At 36.7% G+C, this 18,678-nt stretch overlaps 1 protein-coding gene across 5 annotated transcripts in view; it reads right to left on the reverse strand.

The window, feature by feature from the left end:
• Positions 1-3,154: 3,154 nt before the first annotated feature.
• LOC148948546 (aryl hydrocarbon receptor nuclear translocator homolog) overlaps positions 3,155-18,678 on the reverse strand; it is a 207,094-nt gene continuing 191,570 nt past the window's right edge. For all 5 annotated transcript variants that reach the window (XM_089094455.1, XM_089094454.1, XM_089094453.1 and 2 more), the window contains 3 exons: positions 12,197-12,411; positions 6,597-6,723; positions 3,155-3,885 (listed from right to left, as the gene is read on the reverse strand). In XM_089094455.1, coding sequence (XP_088950581.1) covers positions 3,674-3,885; positions 6,597-6,723; positions 12,197-12,411 — 554 coding nt within the window. In that variant the 3' untranslated portion in view covers positions 3,155-3,673. The remainder of the gene's footprint in view (positions 3,886-6,596; positions 6,724-12,196; positions 12,412-18,678) is intronic.

The following is an 18,678-nucleotide window of genomic DNA, read 5'->3' on the forward strand; positions in this document are numbered from 1 at the left end:
TGCAACTATGTAGATAAGCCTCTTCGATAAATCTTGATTCTGACAAGGCACAACGTGCCCGTTGAAACCGACTTAGATGGAAATGAAACTTCACGTCAGAAATATGTGCTTACAATGTTTTGATTTAGGAAAGTCAACTGATGATTTAAGAACGCTTCTTAAATGATCCCTGAACAATAAATAATCAAAAGAAGTGCACCATAAATGAAGTTAGAATGGGTTAATGGTGCTGGTTAGAATCGAGTTAGAAGTTGGAATGGTCAGAGTTTTTAAAACACTGATTTCAAAAAGGTTTAATTTATGCACTTTTTGAGTAAATGCATCTATGCAGCCTCTGGTTTCAATGTGATATTTGCATAATCTGGCAACCTTGCCCTTGGTGCAGCATGAACGTATTTTGGCACCAGAAACACATTTTGAGGATCTGTAAACCAATCTGGTAAAAATTGCTATCATAAAATTTATTCCAAAACAGTCTTAGAGGCACTTGGGACAAAAAGGAGAGATGGCTGATTTCTGACCGATATACTATTACTGCTACTCCCATCTCACTACAGCACCAACACACCTAAGGCCAACACAGCTACACACGCTCCCAAATCTGAGCCTCCCTCTTTACACCTTCCCAAGAGGTTACAATTTCCCCTTAAATCCTTCCTTATGACCTCCTTCCAACCCATTCGAGAACGACCTGCTTTTCGTTTGGCCCTGGATGGTTGGGCGAGAAGGACGATTTTTGGCAATATATCTTCATCCACAGATTGTGTCCTAACGACCTCAATCTTTCTCTCAATATAGCCCTAGAAAGCGGGATAAAACCACATTTTTCATAAAGCTTACTGTTTGAAATATGGTCGTTTAGACAAGTACCCAAAAAGACAAATTTAAGCCTTCAAGAAGGGCACTAGGGCCTTTATTTTGCAATCGATTAAGCTCTCCTCCAATTTCTTGCAACCATCTATTCAATATGAAAATGTCCTAAAACAAATACTAAATTGGAGACATATCCCTCTGTACGAAGTCAGCACTATTGCAATGACTATAGAATAGAGAGCTTTACTTCATTGACTATGAAATGGAGAAACTTTACTTCACTTAGATCTGATACAAAATCACCAAAAATAGCTTACCTTTAGATGGGTGCCGGACAGCTTGAAAACTCTTACTGTCTAGTTTTTGGGGTTTCTGAACATACTTTTTTTTAAGCTGAAAACGACAGTTTGGCAATAATGCAAATAAACCTGGAATACGTTCATTTTTTTTAAGGCCAGCCTTTGTCTAACCCTTCATAAAAAAAAACTAAGATAACTTGGCGCAAAAAAATGCATGCATTTTCAATAATTAATATAATAGCACTAGTTTACAAAACAACATCCAGAATAAAAACTAATTCGAGATTACTTGTAGAGTCTGTATCATAAAATCATAGTTACACAAATATCCACAAAAAATTTCCTATAAATGAAAACACAAATTTAAATCAATACTTTTTTAAACCAAGTAACTAAAAGCCTTGTTAAACACAAAAAGAGAATAGAATGAAAACAAGGAAAGAATTATATGAGTTAAAGACTAAATGAAGCACAGAACAGAAGAACTTATTCATATACACCATTCTCGCAATCACACAGAGTCGATCACAAGCTACTCATTGCCAACTCCTGCACCAAAATTAGTATTTTAAAAACTGGGCAAACATTCGCCATTAATCGGACTAATAGCAATCGGACCATTAATCGGACCATAATAGCGTGGGAGAATTTTCACCTAATTTGAAAAAAATTGTCTGCTGCATTACATTTTTTTATCAGTAATGTCTGGCTTCATCTGGCGATCAGTGGCCAGGTGGAACGCCCTCTTAGCAGAATTAATCCCCAGATAGACGCCATAAATCTCTTTTAAAATGAGTTGCAACTACTCCTTACGAAAAAACAAAAATACCTAGGCCATAACACGCCATCAAGCAATTGGCGGCACCATAAGTCTTATACACACAAAACAACAGCAACAAAAATGCACTGGTTGAAGATTTTTATTCTGGACAAAAAATTATTATTTATTTATTTTGTAGATTTAAGATGAAGATGATGTCCGGTACCAAGAACTATATTCATTTTGGAGGTTTCTTCGTAAAAACATTATCTGTAACATAATTAAAACAATGTATGAATAGTTTTTTTTTTCAGTTACTCTCGGAATCCCTAAAAAAACAAGCGGTTTCAATGCTTAATGAATCTACCAAACATCCAATGGGCTTAAAGGCATCAACTGAGAACATTTCGGATTTGCTCAGATAGAAAATATTTCAGCATATTTGAGAACAATATTCCATATCATCTCGATTTTGAATCTGACATTCGGTGTAAGACACGTTATTTTCAATGTTTACATGGTTTACTGAGTTGTTTTCATATCGTGTCTTCTTTTAGTTTTCTAATATTTAATATGTTTTAATAAGTTTTATCTGGCAATCAGTAGACAGTTTATGTACTGTAAAGTGAAATTTTGCTCTTGTTTTGGTTACCAAGATGTATAAGACATTCCTCTGTATGTCTTATGCCCGTAACACATCATAGTCACATCTATCGATAAAGAAAGTCAAATATCATGAATGACAAGGCAATGTTCGTGATTTTAGCGTCACATTTGTATTTAAAAAGCAAAAAGTTAAAATTGCAAGAAATTAGTTTAAAGAGTTTACACCAACAGTAATTTGTGTCAATCCGTTCTCTACTAATACTAAGTCTTCTTAATTTTTGTCAGATTCCTCTCCCAGATAGAAAAACCGCTGTTCTAAGTTTTTATCTTTTCTAGTTTTAAAGTTATGCCTTTAACCTTGAATCTGATTGGTCAGTCAAGAAATTTATGTTTGAAAGTTGAACGATGTTCAACTCGAAAAATTACGAATGACGAACGTAATTGGCACTGTAGTCGTGCGTAATTTTGATTTTATCGACGTGTGACTATAATGTGGCACGGGCATTATGCTTCCAAGTTGAAGTTTCACTAGTCTGATGTAATCTAATTTTACATCAAATTAGCTGTGTTTTGTACCATAAGTAACTCAATATTTTTTCTCAATATTGCTGCCTGCAGCGGAAGTAATACCCATAGCCATATGGGGACTTCTGCTTGACCCCCTTTAAGAAGAGCTTTAACGTTTTTATACAATGAAGCTGTAATTGCCAAGACAAACTGATTTCCATCATTATTGCTTACAGACACGGCTCTTGCTACTAAGAACGAACACTGTTAACTCTGACATAAGATTCGCGTTGATCAGAATCAGGAGACGACAAAGCGTAATTTTTTTCTTTTAGATTTGAGCCCAAATCATCACCCCAAAACTTGCCTTCCTTCAAAATACCCCCTTGCTGAATAACTATCAGCATATGGAATTTCCTCTTACAAGAATACCCACTGTGATGTGCAAACAATCGTGCTCGAAAAAAAAGGTATTGATATGATCACAAATTTTACTCTTAAAAACAAAAGAAGTCTATTTAAATTAGCTCAAATTTATCATTATAATTTCCACCAGAGGTCACAGTGAACTTCTTGTTTCCAAAAATTTAATAAAATGAGGAATAACTACTCAAGAAATATCTATTTTCGTGCATTTGCTGCTTTTTAAAGGTACAGAATGGCACTTCATGAACCATAAAAGCAAATATCACTCGAAATTTGAGCTAAACATATTTAAGTCTTCAAAACCACCGGCTGCAGTTTGATCAAGCATATGAAGCATATCCGACAGTTCTGCTTGAGGCTGTTGTCCTGGGTGGACAACACTTGTTGGTACGTTGGATGCGTTTGCATTAGCAACAGGAGAACCTTCTGGCGCAGCTTGACTGCCAGCTGAAGGCCAATGCCACATCTGTGAAGCTGAAAGAAAGAACTCTGAAACTTCACAAAAAATTATTAGGGTATATATGACACATTTCATGTAGAAAATAATTTTACAACTTCGCTAATCGATCCAGCAGGATCAATAGCAATATGAAAAGCGTCAATGTAGCTAAAATATTTTTATTTACAATGAACGATACTTTTCAGTGCGTTGACTGGTAAGACCCAGCTACAAAAAAAATGCGATATTTTAATTAGAGTTACAGGAGAAATATTCTCTTTTGCTTATTTTTCTTTTTAAATACTAAAAATACAAATAATAAAAATGGGTGGATGTAACCATCGCTGGCTGGAAAAATTAAAGCTAAATTGTCGAAGCCAACCTTGCCTGGACTTTTATACCCAGCCCTTTGTTGGGTAGTGAAGCCACATCAATCTAGCCAAATAGGTCTCTAGACCAGGTGTTATACCAGATAGGTGGTCAGTCAACGCCAGCTAGTTGCAAAAAAAACAAGAAGTTAAAAAAAACACAAAAAGTAAAAATTTTACCAAGTCTTAGCTTTATTGCCTCACAAAAATTAAGGTCAGGCTGACAAAAAAGTTATTCATGCCACACACTTTTGCTAAGAATTTAGAAAATTCGTTTTAATAGTTCTTGCTTTTCGGCAGCTATTTTTGTATATTTTGTGGATACAAGTTCACTTTGGTTATAATTTTTCTATCAAATTTATGCACATAGGGCTGAATCTTTACTCGCCCAAGTCTCTATTTAAGGAGGCATTATTACTTAAATTTTGTTGAATTTCAATTGCTTCGATGGCAATTCGTTTTTTCCCAGGTAATTGCCAATTATAATTTGTTCCTGTAAAGGCAAGGAGTGACTGGGATTTCCAAAAATGTGGCTGCTTAGAAGTGAATCCAAAGACTTAAGGCTCCTATTAGAATTTAAGGCTTTTGTTAGGCTTTCCTTGAGTTAATGTAGACGGCTTCCTAAGTTTGGATGGGTTCCGTCGCTGTCATAGTTTTCGCAACCACAAGGTGTTTTATATACCCTTCTTTGACGAGTAGCTAGGATCTTATTTTAACAAGAATTAAGGAGATTTGTAACAAGTAAGTTACTTTTAAAAATAACCAATACATTATTTCGTAGAAAGTTTTTTTTTCACTATTTCGCATCGCATAAAACGTAAACCTTTTTTTGCAGGGCACTTAGATCGTTCTACAGATTAAAAACTTTTGAGTTTAGGAATATGTCTGTTTAACCTTTGACTGATTACATTATAATGAAAAGAGATGATGTAGCCTTTTTTTTAAATAATGCGTCTAATAAGATCTAATTAATTTTAAATATAGGACTCTGAATAAATATTAACGACAAAATTCACAGGAGATACCACAACACCTCTTTCATCCTTTGGAGGATGGTTAGATTTTGAGAAAAATCTTTTCTAAATAGGGAGGGCTGAAATTACATTATGTCAAAAGTGCGAGATAGGCGGGTGTGCCTTGTTTGCCTCTTTTTTAAATTCTTGATCAGCATGCCTAAGACTCTAGGCAGGCATGCCTTTCCAAAAACTAACCTGACAAGTATGTGTCCAATAAGAGAGTCATTCATACTCCTGCCATTTACCCGTGCCCCAGCCATTAAAACGATTGCCTCTCAATTACTTGGACTATCTGTCTTGGCTTTTCTCTGTCTACAATTACCCAGCCCAGTCTTGATGCAACCTATGCAACCTATTGCGCAAAATACTTGATAACTTCAATTCAATTACCCGTGGCATTAATGTCATTTAAACATTTGCCTCTCAATTACTTGGACTATCTGTCTTGGCTTTTCTCTGTCTGCAATTACCCAGCCCAGTCTTTATGCAACCTTTGCAACCTATTGCGCAAAATCGACCGAGTCCGTTGATTTTGAATTGAAGTTATCAAGTATTTTGCGCAATAAGTTGCATAGGTTGCATCAAGACTGGGCTGGGTAATTGTAGACAGAGAAAAGCCAAGACAGATAGTCCAAGTAATTGACAAGAAGGCATCTGTTGAATAATGTCCAACTAGGATTAGACACCGGCTTGGGATTTTCATATTGTTATTGTCAAGCTGCAGGATATAGCGAAGGATGGTGGTAAAGTCCGACAGTTGGCAAGATTTATAGTAAGGCCGGGGAGGCAAAATCCGTCATTGCCCCCTCCCCCAATCACAAATGGAGCATAGTTTTGGGGCATTGGGCCTTGAAGGCATGAGCCTCACCCCAATCTCAATAATAATAATAATATTGGCTAGATTTAAAGTGAAGATATCTATTATTTTTTGGGGGCTTTCTGTTAATGGGAAAATTGAGCTTTTCGATACCACGCATGATCGACACATAATCCCGCATTTTGTATAAAGTTTTGGTTGTATTCTCCTACTTGCACCCAGATTAATGATTTTAACGATGGCTACTGAAACATCCCAACCATATACAAGATGGTACAGTAACACAACATTCTTAATAGTTGAATATCCTTGAAATGGCATACCCATTTGTCATTAATTTTTTAATTGATTTTTAATCCAATTTTTCATTTCATCAATTGATGAAATTGATTCTCATTCTACTAACCTCAAAATAGTTGCTATAATTTACCATAACCTCATAAGTTGGTATGAACGATATAAACCGTTTATAAACCTGAATAGAAGCTCAACTCTGTTGAAGTAATTCCGAGACTGGAATGAACTGAAAAAATATTGTTTCTTACCTGGTGCAGACGGATGTGGGTGGTATTGAGCAGTTGACCTACTAGATGGTCCGGCACCAAGTTGAGTGTAAGTTGCACCTTCTCCAGGTGACCGACTGGGGCTAATTGGAGTATATTGATATCCTTCCTGTAATAAGAAATACCTATTATTGTATGAAGTTACAACATTTAGCAAACATTAGCAAAGAAGTCAAGTAATCAAGTGGATACATTATGACAAATGGATTAGTATGACAATGCCCATAACGTCTGTTCATTACATAAGTAATGGTACACTGACGACAAGGTTACTCAGTCAATAGCACAAACGTGATAAACACAATACAAGAACGGATCGGTATCAATAATCCACTTCAAAATTATAATTTTATATACAAAAACTGCTTCTAGATTAAAACTCTTTTGTACTCAATCCCATCCCCTTTCCCTGCTTAAAAAAGGAACCATTCAATTATGATTTGCTAGAATTCATACGAGTTTATTAGAATTCATAAATCGCATTTAAATTATACAGAACAAAAATTCATGGCTATGGTTTACAAGATACTATAAGATACAAAGTTTTCAGCTTAAACATCAAAGTTTTCAACAAAAACTTAAAAATAAATGGCAAGGGATGTACGTTTTGATTTTGGATGAGGCCAAGCTTGTTATTTCAATAAATATTGGACTGCCTCTTAAAACAACCTAGAGTCAGTTTCCTGGGCGATCCAGAAGAGCGGTCAAGATAGTGAATTTGTTTATTAGGTTTGTTGGAAATTTTATTTTGTTCGTTGATAATTAAATATAAGCAAGTCATAACTTCTTCTAAAAAGGAACTAAAGTGAAGACATTTCTTTATTTATATAAGTTTTCAGCTTCTTGGTAACCTGAGATGGCATTTTCACAAGAAAAATTCTGCATACAAAAAATGCAGATGCTCGATTCAACAGGAGAATGTGATCAACGGGAGAGACATTCACCTGTAAGAAACAGGTAGTGCAATTTCAAATAAGGCTGTGTTAAACAGGAATCAGGAGTACGAGTAAGAAATAATGAATCAAGGATTAATAAGGAACAAGAATACACAGTGAGGAGAAACCAAGAATGAACAGTTACCAAACAGGAGTAATAATGAACAGTACCCAGATACAAATGTTACTGTTAATTCCTCTTCTTCTTTGAGCGATTAAAATCTTCCTTCCTTTACAACTACACTGAATATAATATTTCTAATAAACTGCCTGGCAACACAAGTGGCAGTTACAAAAAAAAAATATTCTATTGAGATTAAAACAAGAGCAAAAGCAGAAGTTACAATAAGAAAACATATTTTAGTCCGGAGTAGGTGTCACTTTAGAGCAGGTGTTTGGGAGTTTTCGAGCATGTGTTTAGGACAACAAAATGGTAATTATCAAAGGATAAAGGGTAGATCAATCTAAACATCAATCTTGGAAGAAGATGAAACCACCGTGAAAACATAAACACACGAACTTGGCAAACAAAAATCTAAGAGCATAAAGTGAAAGATTTAAAACAACTACCGCACGCGTCGAAGCCATAATATTATCCCATTTAATTTTTTGTAATTTTAAAAGCAATAATAAAAATACGGCTTTTCCTAATAGATGTAAAATAGATGACCTAAAAACACTAAAGTCTAATAAACACTAAAGTTCTAATGGAATAAATTTGACACAAAATGAAAGTTAATGGCTTTTCGTATGTACAAAGTACATATACTAGAATGTATACGGCAGGCAGATTGATCTAACGGGGGGACCTAAATAAAGCGAATGCAAATAGAGAAGTCTGATAAGTCCAAGAACCATTGTACATAATAAGAAATAAAAGAAAACCATTATGCAACAAAGACTTTCGAAAACCCAGAATAAAACAACTGCTCAGTTTTGACGTCAGAAGCTATTATTAAGTAAATAGCATAACTAGAAAATATTTCGGGCGATTTTTTTTTCTGTACGCGTCGTGCAAGCTTAATAATCAATACGGCTTCATCATTTATCTTAAAAGCTTAATATCAACTTCAGTAAGCATTTCTGTCCCTCGGGCCATAAGGGCCAACCTGACCTATGTGCAGGGAGAGGGGCTCTAAATTATAGTCATTGAGATACCTAATAAAAGTTGTAGTCAAATCGCAGTAAAATATCGTCTGAAGCAGCAGTTGCAGTCCTAGGTATGCTTGTTTTGGAATCAGGTTCTACCAGGTCTCTCTGAGGAGAGAGGAAGCGGGGTCCTAAATATCTTGTCCTCAGAACATTTAACAGGAAAGGGTATTATATGCCAACCAATATTGCTGTGAAGTAAGAGCCAGGCTCACAGTTCTTCTGTTCAAGGATCTGAACCTCATATGATCCCTTTGGGGGAAGGGGAAGGAAGATAGGGATTTCTATCTTTGGGAAGGACTAAACATTTGTCATCCATATCCACCAGAGGGAATTCAGAGATCTCAGACAATGAGGGTAAACGAACAGCCAAGATTCCACCCAAGGTTAAGAAACGATTTAGGACCAGATAAATTCCTCGTTTGGGATAAGGGCAGAAATTTTTTTTACCCTTATCCCAATTAATTTTGGGACTAGGACACTTTCACCGTACTTTCAGTGTTTAATATGTTTTCCTAAATATGAGGCCCTCTGCAAGAACTAAATGCGACAATCGATTTTTCTCATTTTTTGGTTTCTCTGTATTGGGATGTAGCACCGCGTCCCGCATAATGAACATGGGGAGGGGCGGTACGATGGTAAATATTGTAGGAACGAATATACAATGCAATGACTCGAATATTGTAAATATTCAAAAAGAGTAAAATCCACAGCTTAAAAAAAAAAAAAAAAAAAGAAAAAAAGATAAGGATATAACCTCCTGCTCCCGCTGAGTACACCTATAACTTCTTGTATGTGCTACCATTTTTACGCAGCCTACTAAACTAGATCTGCAATTTCTCACCTTTTTCAGGAGATTCCATCTGATTCTAAAAAGCCAAACTTATTCTAGAGTGTTGTACTTAACACAATTTCTAAGTATTTGACATTTACTTAAGTAAAATTTTATGGTACTTGAGAATGATACTTCACGCAAAACTTTGCATACTTGAGTCAAGCGTACACACGATTACTTTTTTTTCTTGTGGTGACTTCTTTCCAGTTTTTAAATTCACGATTTTTTTTTTGCAGTACCCGATTTGTTTAGATGACTATAATGACTACATCCGGTTCGAAAACCAAAGAAACACGAAATAATCATTTCATTCGGTTTAAACACCACAAAATCTGTTCTTATTAAGTAAACGGCAAAACATTTACATTCCATACCGAACGCTGTAATTCCATAAGATATCATTACGATATCATAAGATACCATTTATTATAAAACAGTCACTGTTAATTAATTTAGATAATAGTGTGGCAACTGTCCGATATATACTGTATATGTTGTACAAGTTCTCCGAAATAAAAGAAATGAAAAGGGATACCTTTTCAAATAGGTAATACAACTGTCATGTACGGTCAGCCTCTACAAATTGTTTCACTGTATATTTCTCGATACTAAGTAAACTGACAGTTTCTGATATGCCGCTGGTCCTTTACCCAATTTCGGTCATTAGGTTTTAGCTAATATATATATATATATATATATATAATCTTAGCTTAAAAGAATTCAAACATGGAATTGATGAACTTTCCATTTCAGGGGGATGTGCACGCGTAAAGGAGATTGTCAAGTCAGACCCCACTCTACTTAACCTCATTTAACTCAATCGCATTCAATTCAACCCTCATGCAACTCAACCTTAATTAACTTAAACCTCTGAAATTAACCCCATTCACCTGAGCCTTCATTCAACCTAACACTCATTTGGCTCAGCTTTCATACAACTCAACCCCCAGTATTTCCATTCTATTGAAATCATCCCCTGGAAATCAAGTCCCATAATTCAATTCAACCGTTCATGACAAACAACTCCCATTCACATCAGTCCCATGTTCAAGACAGCTCATTGCAGTTAATTCCAAGTAATTGCGATAACTCATTAAATAAGTCTAAAAATCATGCTCTAAAATCTTAGCTTAAAAGAATTCAAACATAGAATTGATGAACTTTCCATTTCAGGGGGATGTGCACGCGTAAAGGAGATTGTCAAGTCAGACCCCACTCTACTTAACCTCATTTAACTCAATCGCATTCAATTCAACCCTCATGCAACTCAACCTTAATTAACTTAAACCTCTGAAATTAACCCCATTCACCTGAGCCTTCATTCAACCTAACACTCATTTGGCTCAGCTTTCATACAACTCAACCCCCAGTATTTCCATTCTATTGAAATCATCCCCTGGAAATCAAGTCCCATAATTCAATTCAACCGTTCATGACAAACAACTCCCATTCACATCAGTCCCATGTTCAAGACAGCTCATTGCAGTTAATTCCAAGTAATTGCGATAACTCATTAAATAAGTCTAAAAATCATGCTCTAAAAAAAAAAAAAAAAAAAAAAAAAAAAAAAAAAATTGTTTATATTCATTTTTGTTACGTTTTTACGAGTTGGAAAAACACTTGGGGGAGGGGGGGGGGGTTCAAACCTAGTCCCCCACCCTGGATACGGCCTTGTGGTCACGCATAAGAAAACAACAGTCGATTAAATCAAAAACCCCTTTTTGTCATAAGTTTTAAAAACACCTCCAAAAAAGGTCTTTTTCAAAGAAAAGTGCTATATCAAAACCCAGACATACACAAACCCAGCTATATCAAAAACTAAGACATACAACAATAAAAACTTAAAACAAACAGAAATTCTATGAACGTATGCTTTTAAATAAGGTGGGACGAGACTGGAGAAATCAAGATCTCAGCTACAAAATCCATGACTCAGCTACGTAGAGGCCTGAGTAATGGGGGAACCATATTAACCGGATGCATAAGGTCAAATTAATGTTACACAATAAAATTGATGAATATATACCTGAATTATGATTTTTAGCAAGTTCAGTCAGGTTGGGGTACAATTCTTTTTATATTTTAATAAAACATTCACTTTTTATTTAAACCCAATGTTCCATTTACTTGTACAATGCTTAAGCATGAAAACAAAGCAATAGATTGTCAAGGTCTACAAAAAAAGGCTTACATGTATAGTTATTAAGGTAATTATAAATGCTTCCGAAAAAAAGCTCTCGATAATTCAACATAATGGAGACTGATACAAGATTCTATTGATAAAAATTATATTAAGAAATGTGAAGGACAATACAATTTAGTGAAATTATTAGGGAATTTCATATAAGGGGTATATTTATAAAAAAAAAAAAAAAAAAACAACAATGAAATTGTCCAGAGGCTATAAAAGTTAGATACGGATATCAAAATTAGATATTCAAAATATAGGGATAGAGAGTGAGAGAGTGAGAGTGAGATAGAGAGTGTGAGTGTGTGAGAGATTGAGTGAGAGAGTGAGTGACAGAGAGAGAGAGAGAGACAGAGAGTGAAAGAGAGAGGGAGAGAGAGGGGGAGAAATAGAAAGAGAGAAATAGAAAGAGAAAGAGAGAGAGAGAGGGGGGGGGGAGAGGGAGAGAGAGAGAAAGAGAGAGAATAATGGTAACCTGTCTTATATGGCTTTGGTTCCACTGATTGGGCGTAGAGCCTGATGCACCGGGGCTTGGAGTTTGTTTGCTCATGCGGCTTAAAGTTGGTTGTGATGCTGCAGTTGGCTGAGCCGGCGATCCATAAGCTAGCGGCGAAGATGTTGCTGCAGCTTGCTGATCGTAAGCTCCATAAACAGTCTGGGAACTACTAGGTCTAGTTTGACTTGAATCTCCTAAATGAAAGCTAAGATCAGATAAATAGTCGAAGAGTCCGACTTAGTACTCGTTTACCTCACCACAATTGGAGACTTTTCGAAAACAGTTTGTTGTTTGAAGATTTTTTTTTTTTTTTTTCAACTATACCCATGGAGTATTTGACTTTCAGTTTACCAAACTTTCAGTTTTGATTTCAAATTGTTGCACTCCTGGAAAATTGGCTATATGTTATCTCTATGCATAAGGAATATTTTACACAAGTTCACTTTCATCATACTAGACTTGCTAACATGCTGATTTACGAACTCTACCTTAATTGTTTCACTACTTTCACTGTGTGGCTCCAGTCATCTGCTAGAGACTGGAATCAGCATATCGTCGTATCCAAAATGAAAGGAAGTGTCTCACGTTTTCATAATTGTAGAGGAGACTGAAAAAAGAAACTAAGGTTTTCCAAGGGAAGTGTTTTTGTTCAAGAGTTTAGTTCGAAGAACATCATCAAATCTATAAAGTGTTACTTAAGTAAAGTGGTTCTATTTTTACACATAGAGAATGACACCATATTTGATAATCTTTGAGCTAGAGACATAGAAAAATTTCCCCCCCCAATTCTGGTCGAACTTTCGTACCTCTAATAAAGTACCTCGGCAAACCCAAACAGTGGATAGGAATCCATCAGAAGAAACTTATCACGTTGCAACTCAAAACGTGCAAATTTAAAAACGTACAAATCCCAAATTTTCCCTTTTCAAACTTCGTAAAAAAATTAAGTGTCCTGAATCGCATTGATAACTTTCCTCTCATTTGTACACCCAACCCTTGAATATGTCTTTCCTGTTTGGTATCCAAGAATTGTTAATGAATTGTTGGACAGAATAGAGGCAATCCAAAAAAGTTGCCTAAGAATCATCTTTAATGAGGGAAAAGTTCATTATATCTCCCTTCTTTGGAGAGCCAATATGGTCACCATAAAGGACAGTTAAATTTCCTTCTATTCCGCCAACCCTACCTTCTACAATCCCCGGACCACTTTTCCCAAGTCATTCACCTCCCTTTCAACGTCACTTCCCAAGCTCCACTTCAACAAAATCCGCACTTTTACCCCAATTTTTTCCCCCATAAATACATAAGGAAGAACTTTTACCCTTGCATAGTTGATATGTTAAAAATATACGAATATGGTCCTTCTTACAATCACTATACAATGTTGATCTTCAAAATTTTGACCTTTTAATAGCCATTTATTATTATTATTATTTTTTAATCATAAGGGTAAATTGTCTTTGTGTTTTATATAGTCTAAGTTCGTTATACATTCTGCGAGTTTTAGTTGTTTTGAACTTTTTGAAAAATTTTCTTTATTTCTCTTTTCCAATAAAGTGTTCACTTTATTTCTGACCAGCCTTATTACATTTCTTTTGACTAATCTTATATGCTTTTCTTGCTTTGTTTATTGACTGTGAAGTGCAAATCGGGTCACTCTGGGCTTGTGATAGCCATTTTTTGAAAATAAATTTTATATTACATTAGTTATTAAATTAGTTTTTGGAAAACTACGAGTAATAACTCAGAATTTTATTGGTTATTTAGGGCACAGTCAGACAAAAAGAGATAGACACTGAAATAAAGCAAGAGTTAGAGGGACTACCAGAACATATATTTAAAATGCTTCGAACTCTGCAAAAAAGAAACAAAATCATATTTTAAACTAGTTTTTGGAAAATTACAAGTAATAACTCAGAATTTTATTGGTTGCTAGGGCGAAATCAGACAAAATAAATAAATACTAAAATAAAGTAAGAGTTAGAGGGACTACGAGTACATACATTTAAAATACTTCAAAGTCTGAAAAAAAAGACGTTCTTTCTCAGCCCGGCAATAGAAACATCAAAATAGAGGAACAGTGGGACATACTGTAATACCATAAATTATTTACAGATTATTAAAAAAAAAATGCTCCTCTATGTGTGAGATGCATGATCAGAAGTCGCACAGACAAAACGGCTGGAAAGTAGGGACTTAGGGATTTTTGGGTTCGAAAGCAAAAAGACCAAGCAGGGGCCAGACTAGAGACCCCCTGTCTGTATAAATAACTGAAATAGACACCGCTGACTACCACCCCTGTTCTAGTTATGCGTACAAAAGCTTACCATACACTACCCGTCATCCCAAAAAATGAGTAGTATTCCTACCGCTGAACCTGACTAGAATTTAGCACAGTGTTCAGCACAGTGTTTTGCCAATATACTCCTGGCCATCAAGTACAGTGGCGTAGGAGCAAGAGTACTAGGCAATCACAGACAGTCTTAATCAAGCAATATCACTTTCATATCAGCGCAAAACCACTGCAAAAGACCTTCCATGGTCAAGCACTGCAAAAGACATTCTATGGGGCGCCAAGCACTGTTAACGCACTTTACTTATTTTGCAGATATATAGATGTGCACCATTTAATCCAGCATAGCTACTTTAAATATACTATATATATAAAGATAAAATATCACAAAGAAAGGAGCGGTGGATTAGCCGATTAATTAAGTTCCTTTTTTTCTCAGGAACTTCTTGAACACATTCGAGATTAACTCCTGCTTTCTTTAACAGTAAATTCAACCTTCCAAACGTTTACCTTTGTTTTTTTTTCCTGTTCACGGTGAACTTTAAGAGAATCTAATATAACCTTTGCTACCTCTACCTCAACCATGTCCTTTGACCTCAGAGCGTTATCCAACCTTTTCAATGTTTTTTTTTTTTTATAAAAGATTGTCTGCAATCTATTTCTCATACAACATTTCTGCTTTTCTTTTATATCCTCTACATTTTTTAATGCAGCTATAGCTTATTTCTCATTTTCGATGTTTTCTATCAATGCACAACGCTCTTCTTCATCTCTTCACTTTCTCTCTTCTTCTTTCTGTCTCTTCAGCTTTCGTGGCAGCTAAGCTTTCGTGGCATCTAAGCTTTCAAGTTGCCACTGAGATTTCTCTCTGGCATCAAGGATTAAGGCTGGTTAAGTACAGTTTTTAGTCTACATTGGCGTTTAACATTTGTACATCCATGTGAAACGATGAGAGCGGCACGTTCGACACTGTCAAATAAAGATAGCTCATATCCTTGTTACATGTAAGGAGACGACTGCGATAACTGATAACTCATTGACCGTATAGTTCTTTAGATCATCTTCCAATTATAAAAAAAATAGCCAAATCACTAGAATTCAGTCAATTTGGAGCAAATTTGAACCTTTTCTTAAGGTGCGTCAACAGTACCGCGTGGATCAATTGGGACCAAGCAGAAGAGGGGAGAGAACGTGCCGGATGCACCGAATTGGTACCTGCCGGTTTTAATTAGCCTTCAATTGCAGGGGACAGGTGAGCAGGTCTCCACGCTGCCCTTGCTCCCGGTGATCTCTGTACGGCTAGTAAGCCTTGTTTTTGACTAAGTGAGATACCTGTTGTATGTTTGTTTGCTACGTACAATGTGGAGCCAGCAGCTTGTATGGTCTCCAGTCTTGAACTTTTTATACCGTGCCCGGGCTGTGGGGAATGTTCACGCTGATATTGCGAAAACTGGTGCGGACTTTTTTTTAGCACTTATTCGTTAATGGAAGCAAAAAAAATATTGTGGAATTTTGCAAACTGCACGAATCACTCAAGTGACAAACCGAAAGCTTCTGATAACTGTCTGGACATACTTAAAATTTTTGAAAAGTGTGATGAAAAGTAAATACCCCAACCCCGTTTCGTGCTGTACGAGCCTGACGAACCAGTTATCGTAAGGGAATCAAGTGCTACGCTTACTCGTAAGGTTAACGAATTATGTTTCAAATTCGATAATTACGTCCTGTCGAAGTGTAACCCGTTGCATTTTTTGTCTCAAGCCCCCAGAAAATCATCCAAACCCTCTTTTGCCGTTATATTAAAGAATCCACCTAAAACGCTGAATGACCCCAAGGACCGCAAAACTTTTATTGATAACTTGTGTGGTGACTCGAAGTCGGCGATAACTGAGCTTAGACCGGGAAAAGATACTTGGCGCCTCGTCGTAAGTAATTAAAATGAAGCTACTGCTGTAGCTGATGCTATTAAATCGAAGGACCAATCGCTAAGCTTACAGCTAAAAATTCCATTGTATACTGGAATTGCCCGTTTTGGTCCCGACACTGTTGCTTACGGTCAGATGCATAACTTGACAACTAACTGGACCGAAGTCTACCGTATTGGCGAAACTATGTCCCACAATCTTCGGGTCTCCCACCAAGAAGACTTTTTGGCAGCCATTTCCTCATCAATAATAATCGAGTACGAGCGAATCCCCATTGATAAGTTTCTCCCTCTCCCTCTTCACTGCTACAACTGCCAAGCTTACGGACATATCGCCCAGCACTATAAAGCTCTTACTTGTTGTTCGTGCTGTTCGCAGACTGGGCATTCGAACAAGCTGGAAACCCCATGTCAAAATAAAATGAAGTGTGTGCTGTTCAACCAAGCTGATCATCCTTGTTTCAGCTATAAATGTCTTGTCGCACAGAAACATATGAATCCCCTAAAATGTGCACTGACCTACGCGTTACATCATGGAACATCATCAGTGCACAGACTGATCTACGCGTTACATCATGGAATATTAATAGAGGCGTCTCAGTGAAATTACCCATAAGCCAAACTCGATGCGAGACGAATGACCTTCTCTGCCTACAAGAGCACCTCTCACTGCCGACAGTCTATATTTGTTGAGCAAGACTGGTTCTACTGTCGTAATAAGTCGTGCCGCTAGACACACCGGGGCTGGTCGGCCGAGTGGAGGTACTGCTATTCTTGCTAGAAGTGTCCTCTTGCCCGAACACTTTCGTGACAGTGACTATTTTACGGCAGTAAAAATTCAGAATTATGTGGTGGTCTCAGTGTATTTACCCACCGATTACCGTAATGCTACATCAGACAGACAATTTGATCAAGCTTGCCACCTAGTCAGTTCCTTCGTGTCTGATCGTGAAGTGCAAAACCTAGCAGTAATCCTTACTGGTGATATGAACTGTAACCTTTTTGATGACAGTAGCAGCCGTGCAAATATTCTGAATAGTATGTGCCCTCAGCTCTTGACGGTCGAGAATACCCAATGTTTCATATATATCCATAACTCTGGCAGTACCTCTTCTCTGGACTTTTTCATATGTTCCCCGAATATAAAACCAGACTCGGGATCCTCACTTATCTCCACTTTCCAAATCTCAGGCCACATGCCTATCAGTAATATATTCCCTGTTCAACTTATTGCACCAAGTTGTCCAAGTCCAGACAATGATAGTAAATGGCATGAAACCGCTGACTGGGCTCGTGCAGATATGTTTATGTTCCGGGCTGTTAGTGATTCTATTTTAAAAAAGATCAAAGTCCTGATTCATATACTCTCCCCAAAAAAAGGAATTATTAACATTTACAGAGAAGCAAATATTGCTGAATATTTACTCTGCAGAGATCGTTCACGCTCTACGCTCTGCCGAGCGTGCTAGTTTACCCATATGAAGAGTACGTCTTGGGACTGAGAAGCATGGTTGTTCAGGTAACCCTGGCCTCGTTGATTCTTGTGCTCAATCGAAATTCTGGTTTTATGTCTGGAAGGATTGTGGTATGCCACGGCAAGGTTTGGAAAATGAAATTCGTCTGAAAGCAAAGCGACATTTTGTGAAAGCACTTAGGCAACATCAGGCTAAATCAGTAGTTGAACCATCAAGTAAAGCCGCGAGTGAACTTAATTTCGTATGGAAACTGCTCAAAAGAGATAATTCAAAAGCCTATAATGCTTTCAAAATTGCCAGTGACCAGAGGTATGGTTACTTTACAAGTGAATTTTCCGAGCCCGATACGTCATTGTCAAACCAATATGAAATGGAGCTTGATGGTTGCTTAGGCCAATCAACTGATAAGATCAGTTTTATTGTTACTCGATCTGCGGTAGCATTTCTCGAGTGCATTTCTAAGCTACAAAAGAACACTTCTCGTGGTGTTGATGGCCTCTGTGCACAGCATCTAAGATGTGGGTCCCCTCTCCTGATTGAGCATCTGACCTTACTCTTTCAGATAATATTATGTTGTGGTATAGTCCCTGATCTGTTCAGTACTGGAGTAATAACCTCGGTATTAAAAAGGGGAAAGCCCAAGGACCAATGTTCTTCTTTTAGACCAATTTCGGTGTCACTGGTTTTATGCTAAGTTTTTGAGTTACTAATTATTGACGAAGTATCTGATAAGTGTTATACACCGGATAACCAATTCGGCTTCAAGAAA

Source organism: Artemia sp. Qi Xiang Cuo, chromosome 9, assembly GCF_049724085.1.
Source record: "Artemia sp. Qi Xiang Cuo chromosome 9, ASM4972408v1, whole genome shotgun sequence".
In the NCBI taxonomy this organism is placed as follows: Eukaryota; Metazoa; Arthropoda; class Branchiopoda; order Anostraca; family Artemiidae; genus Artemia; species Artemia sp. Qi Xiang Cuo.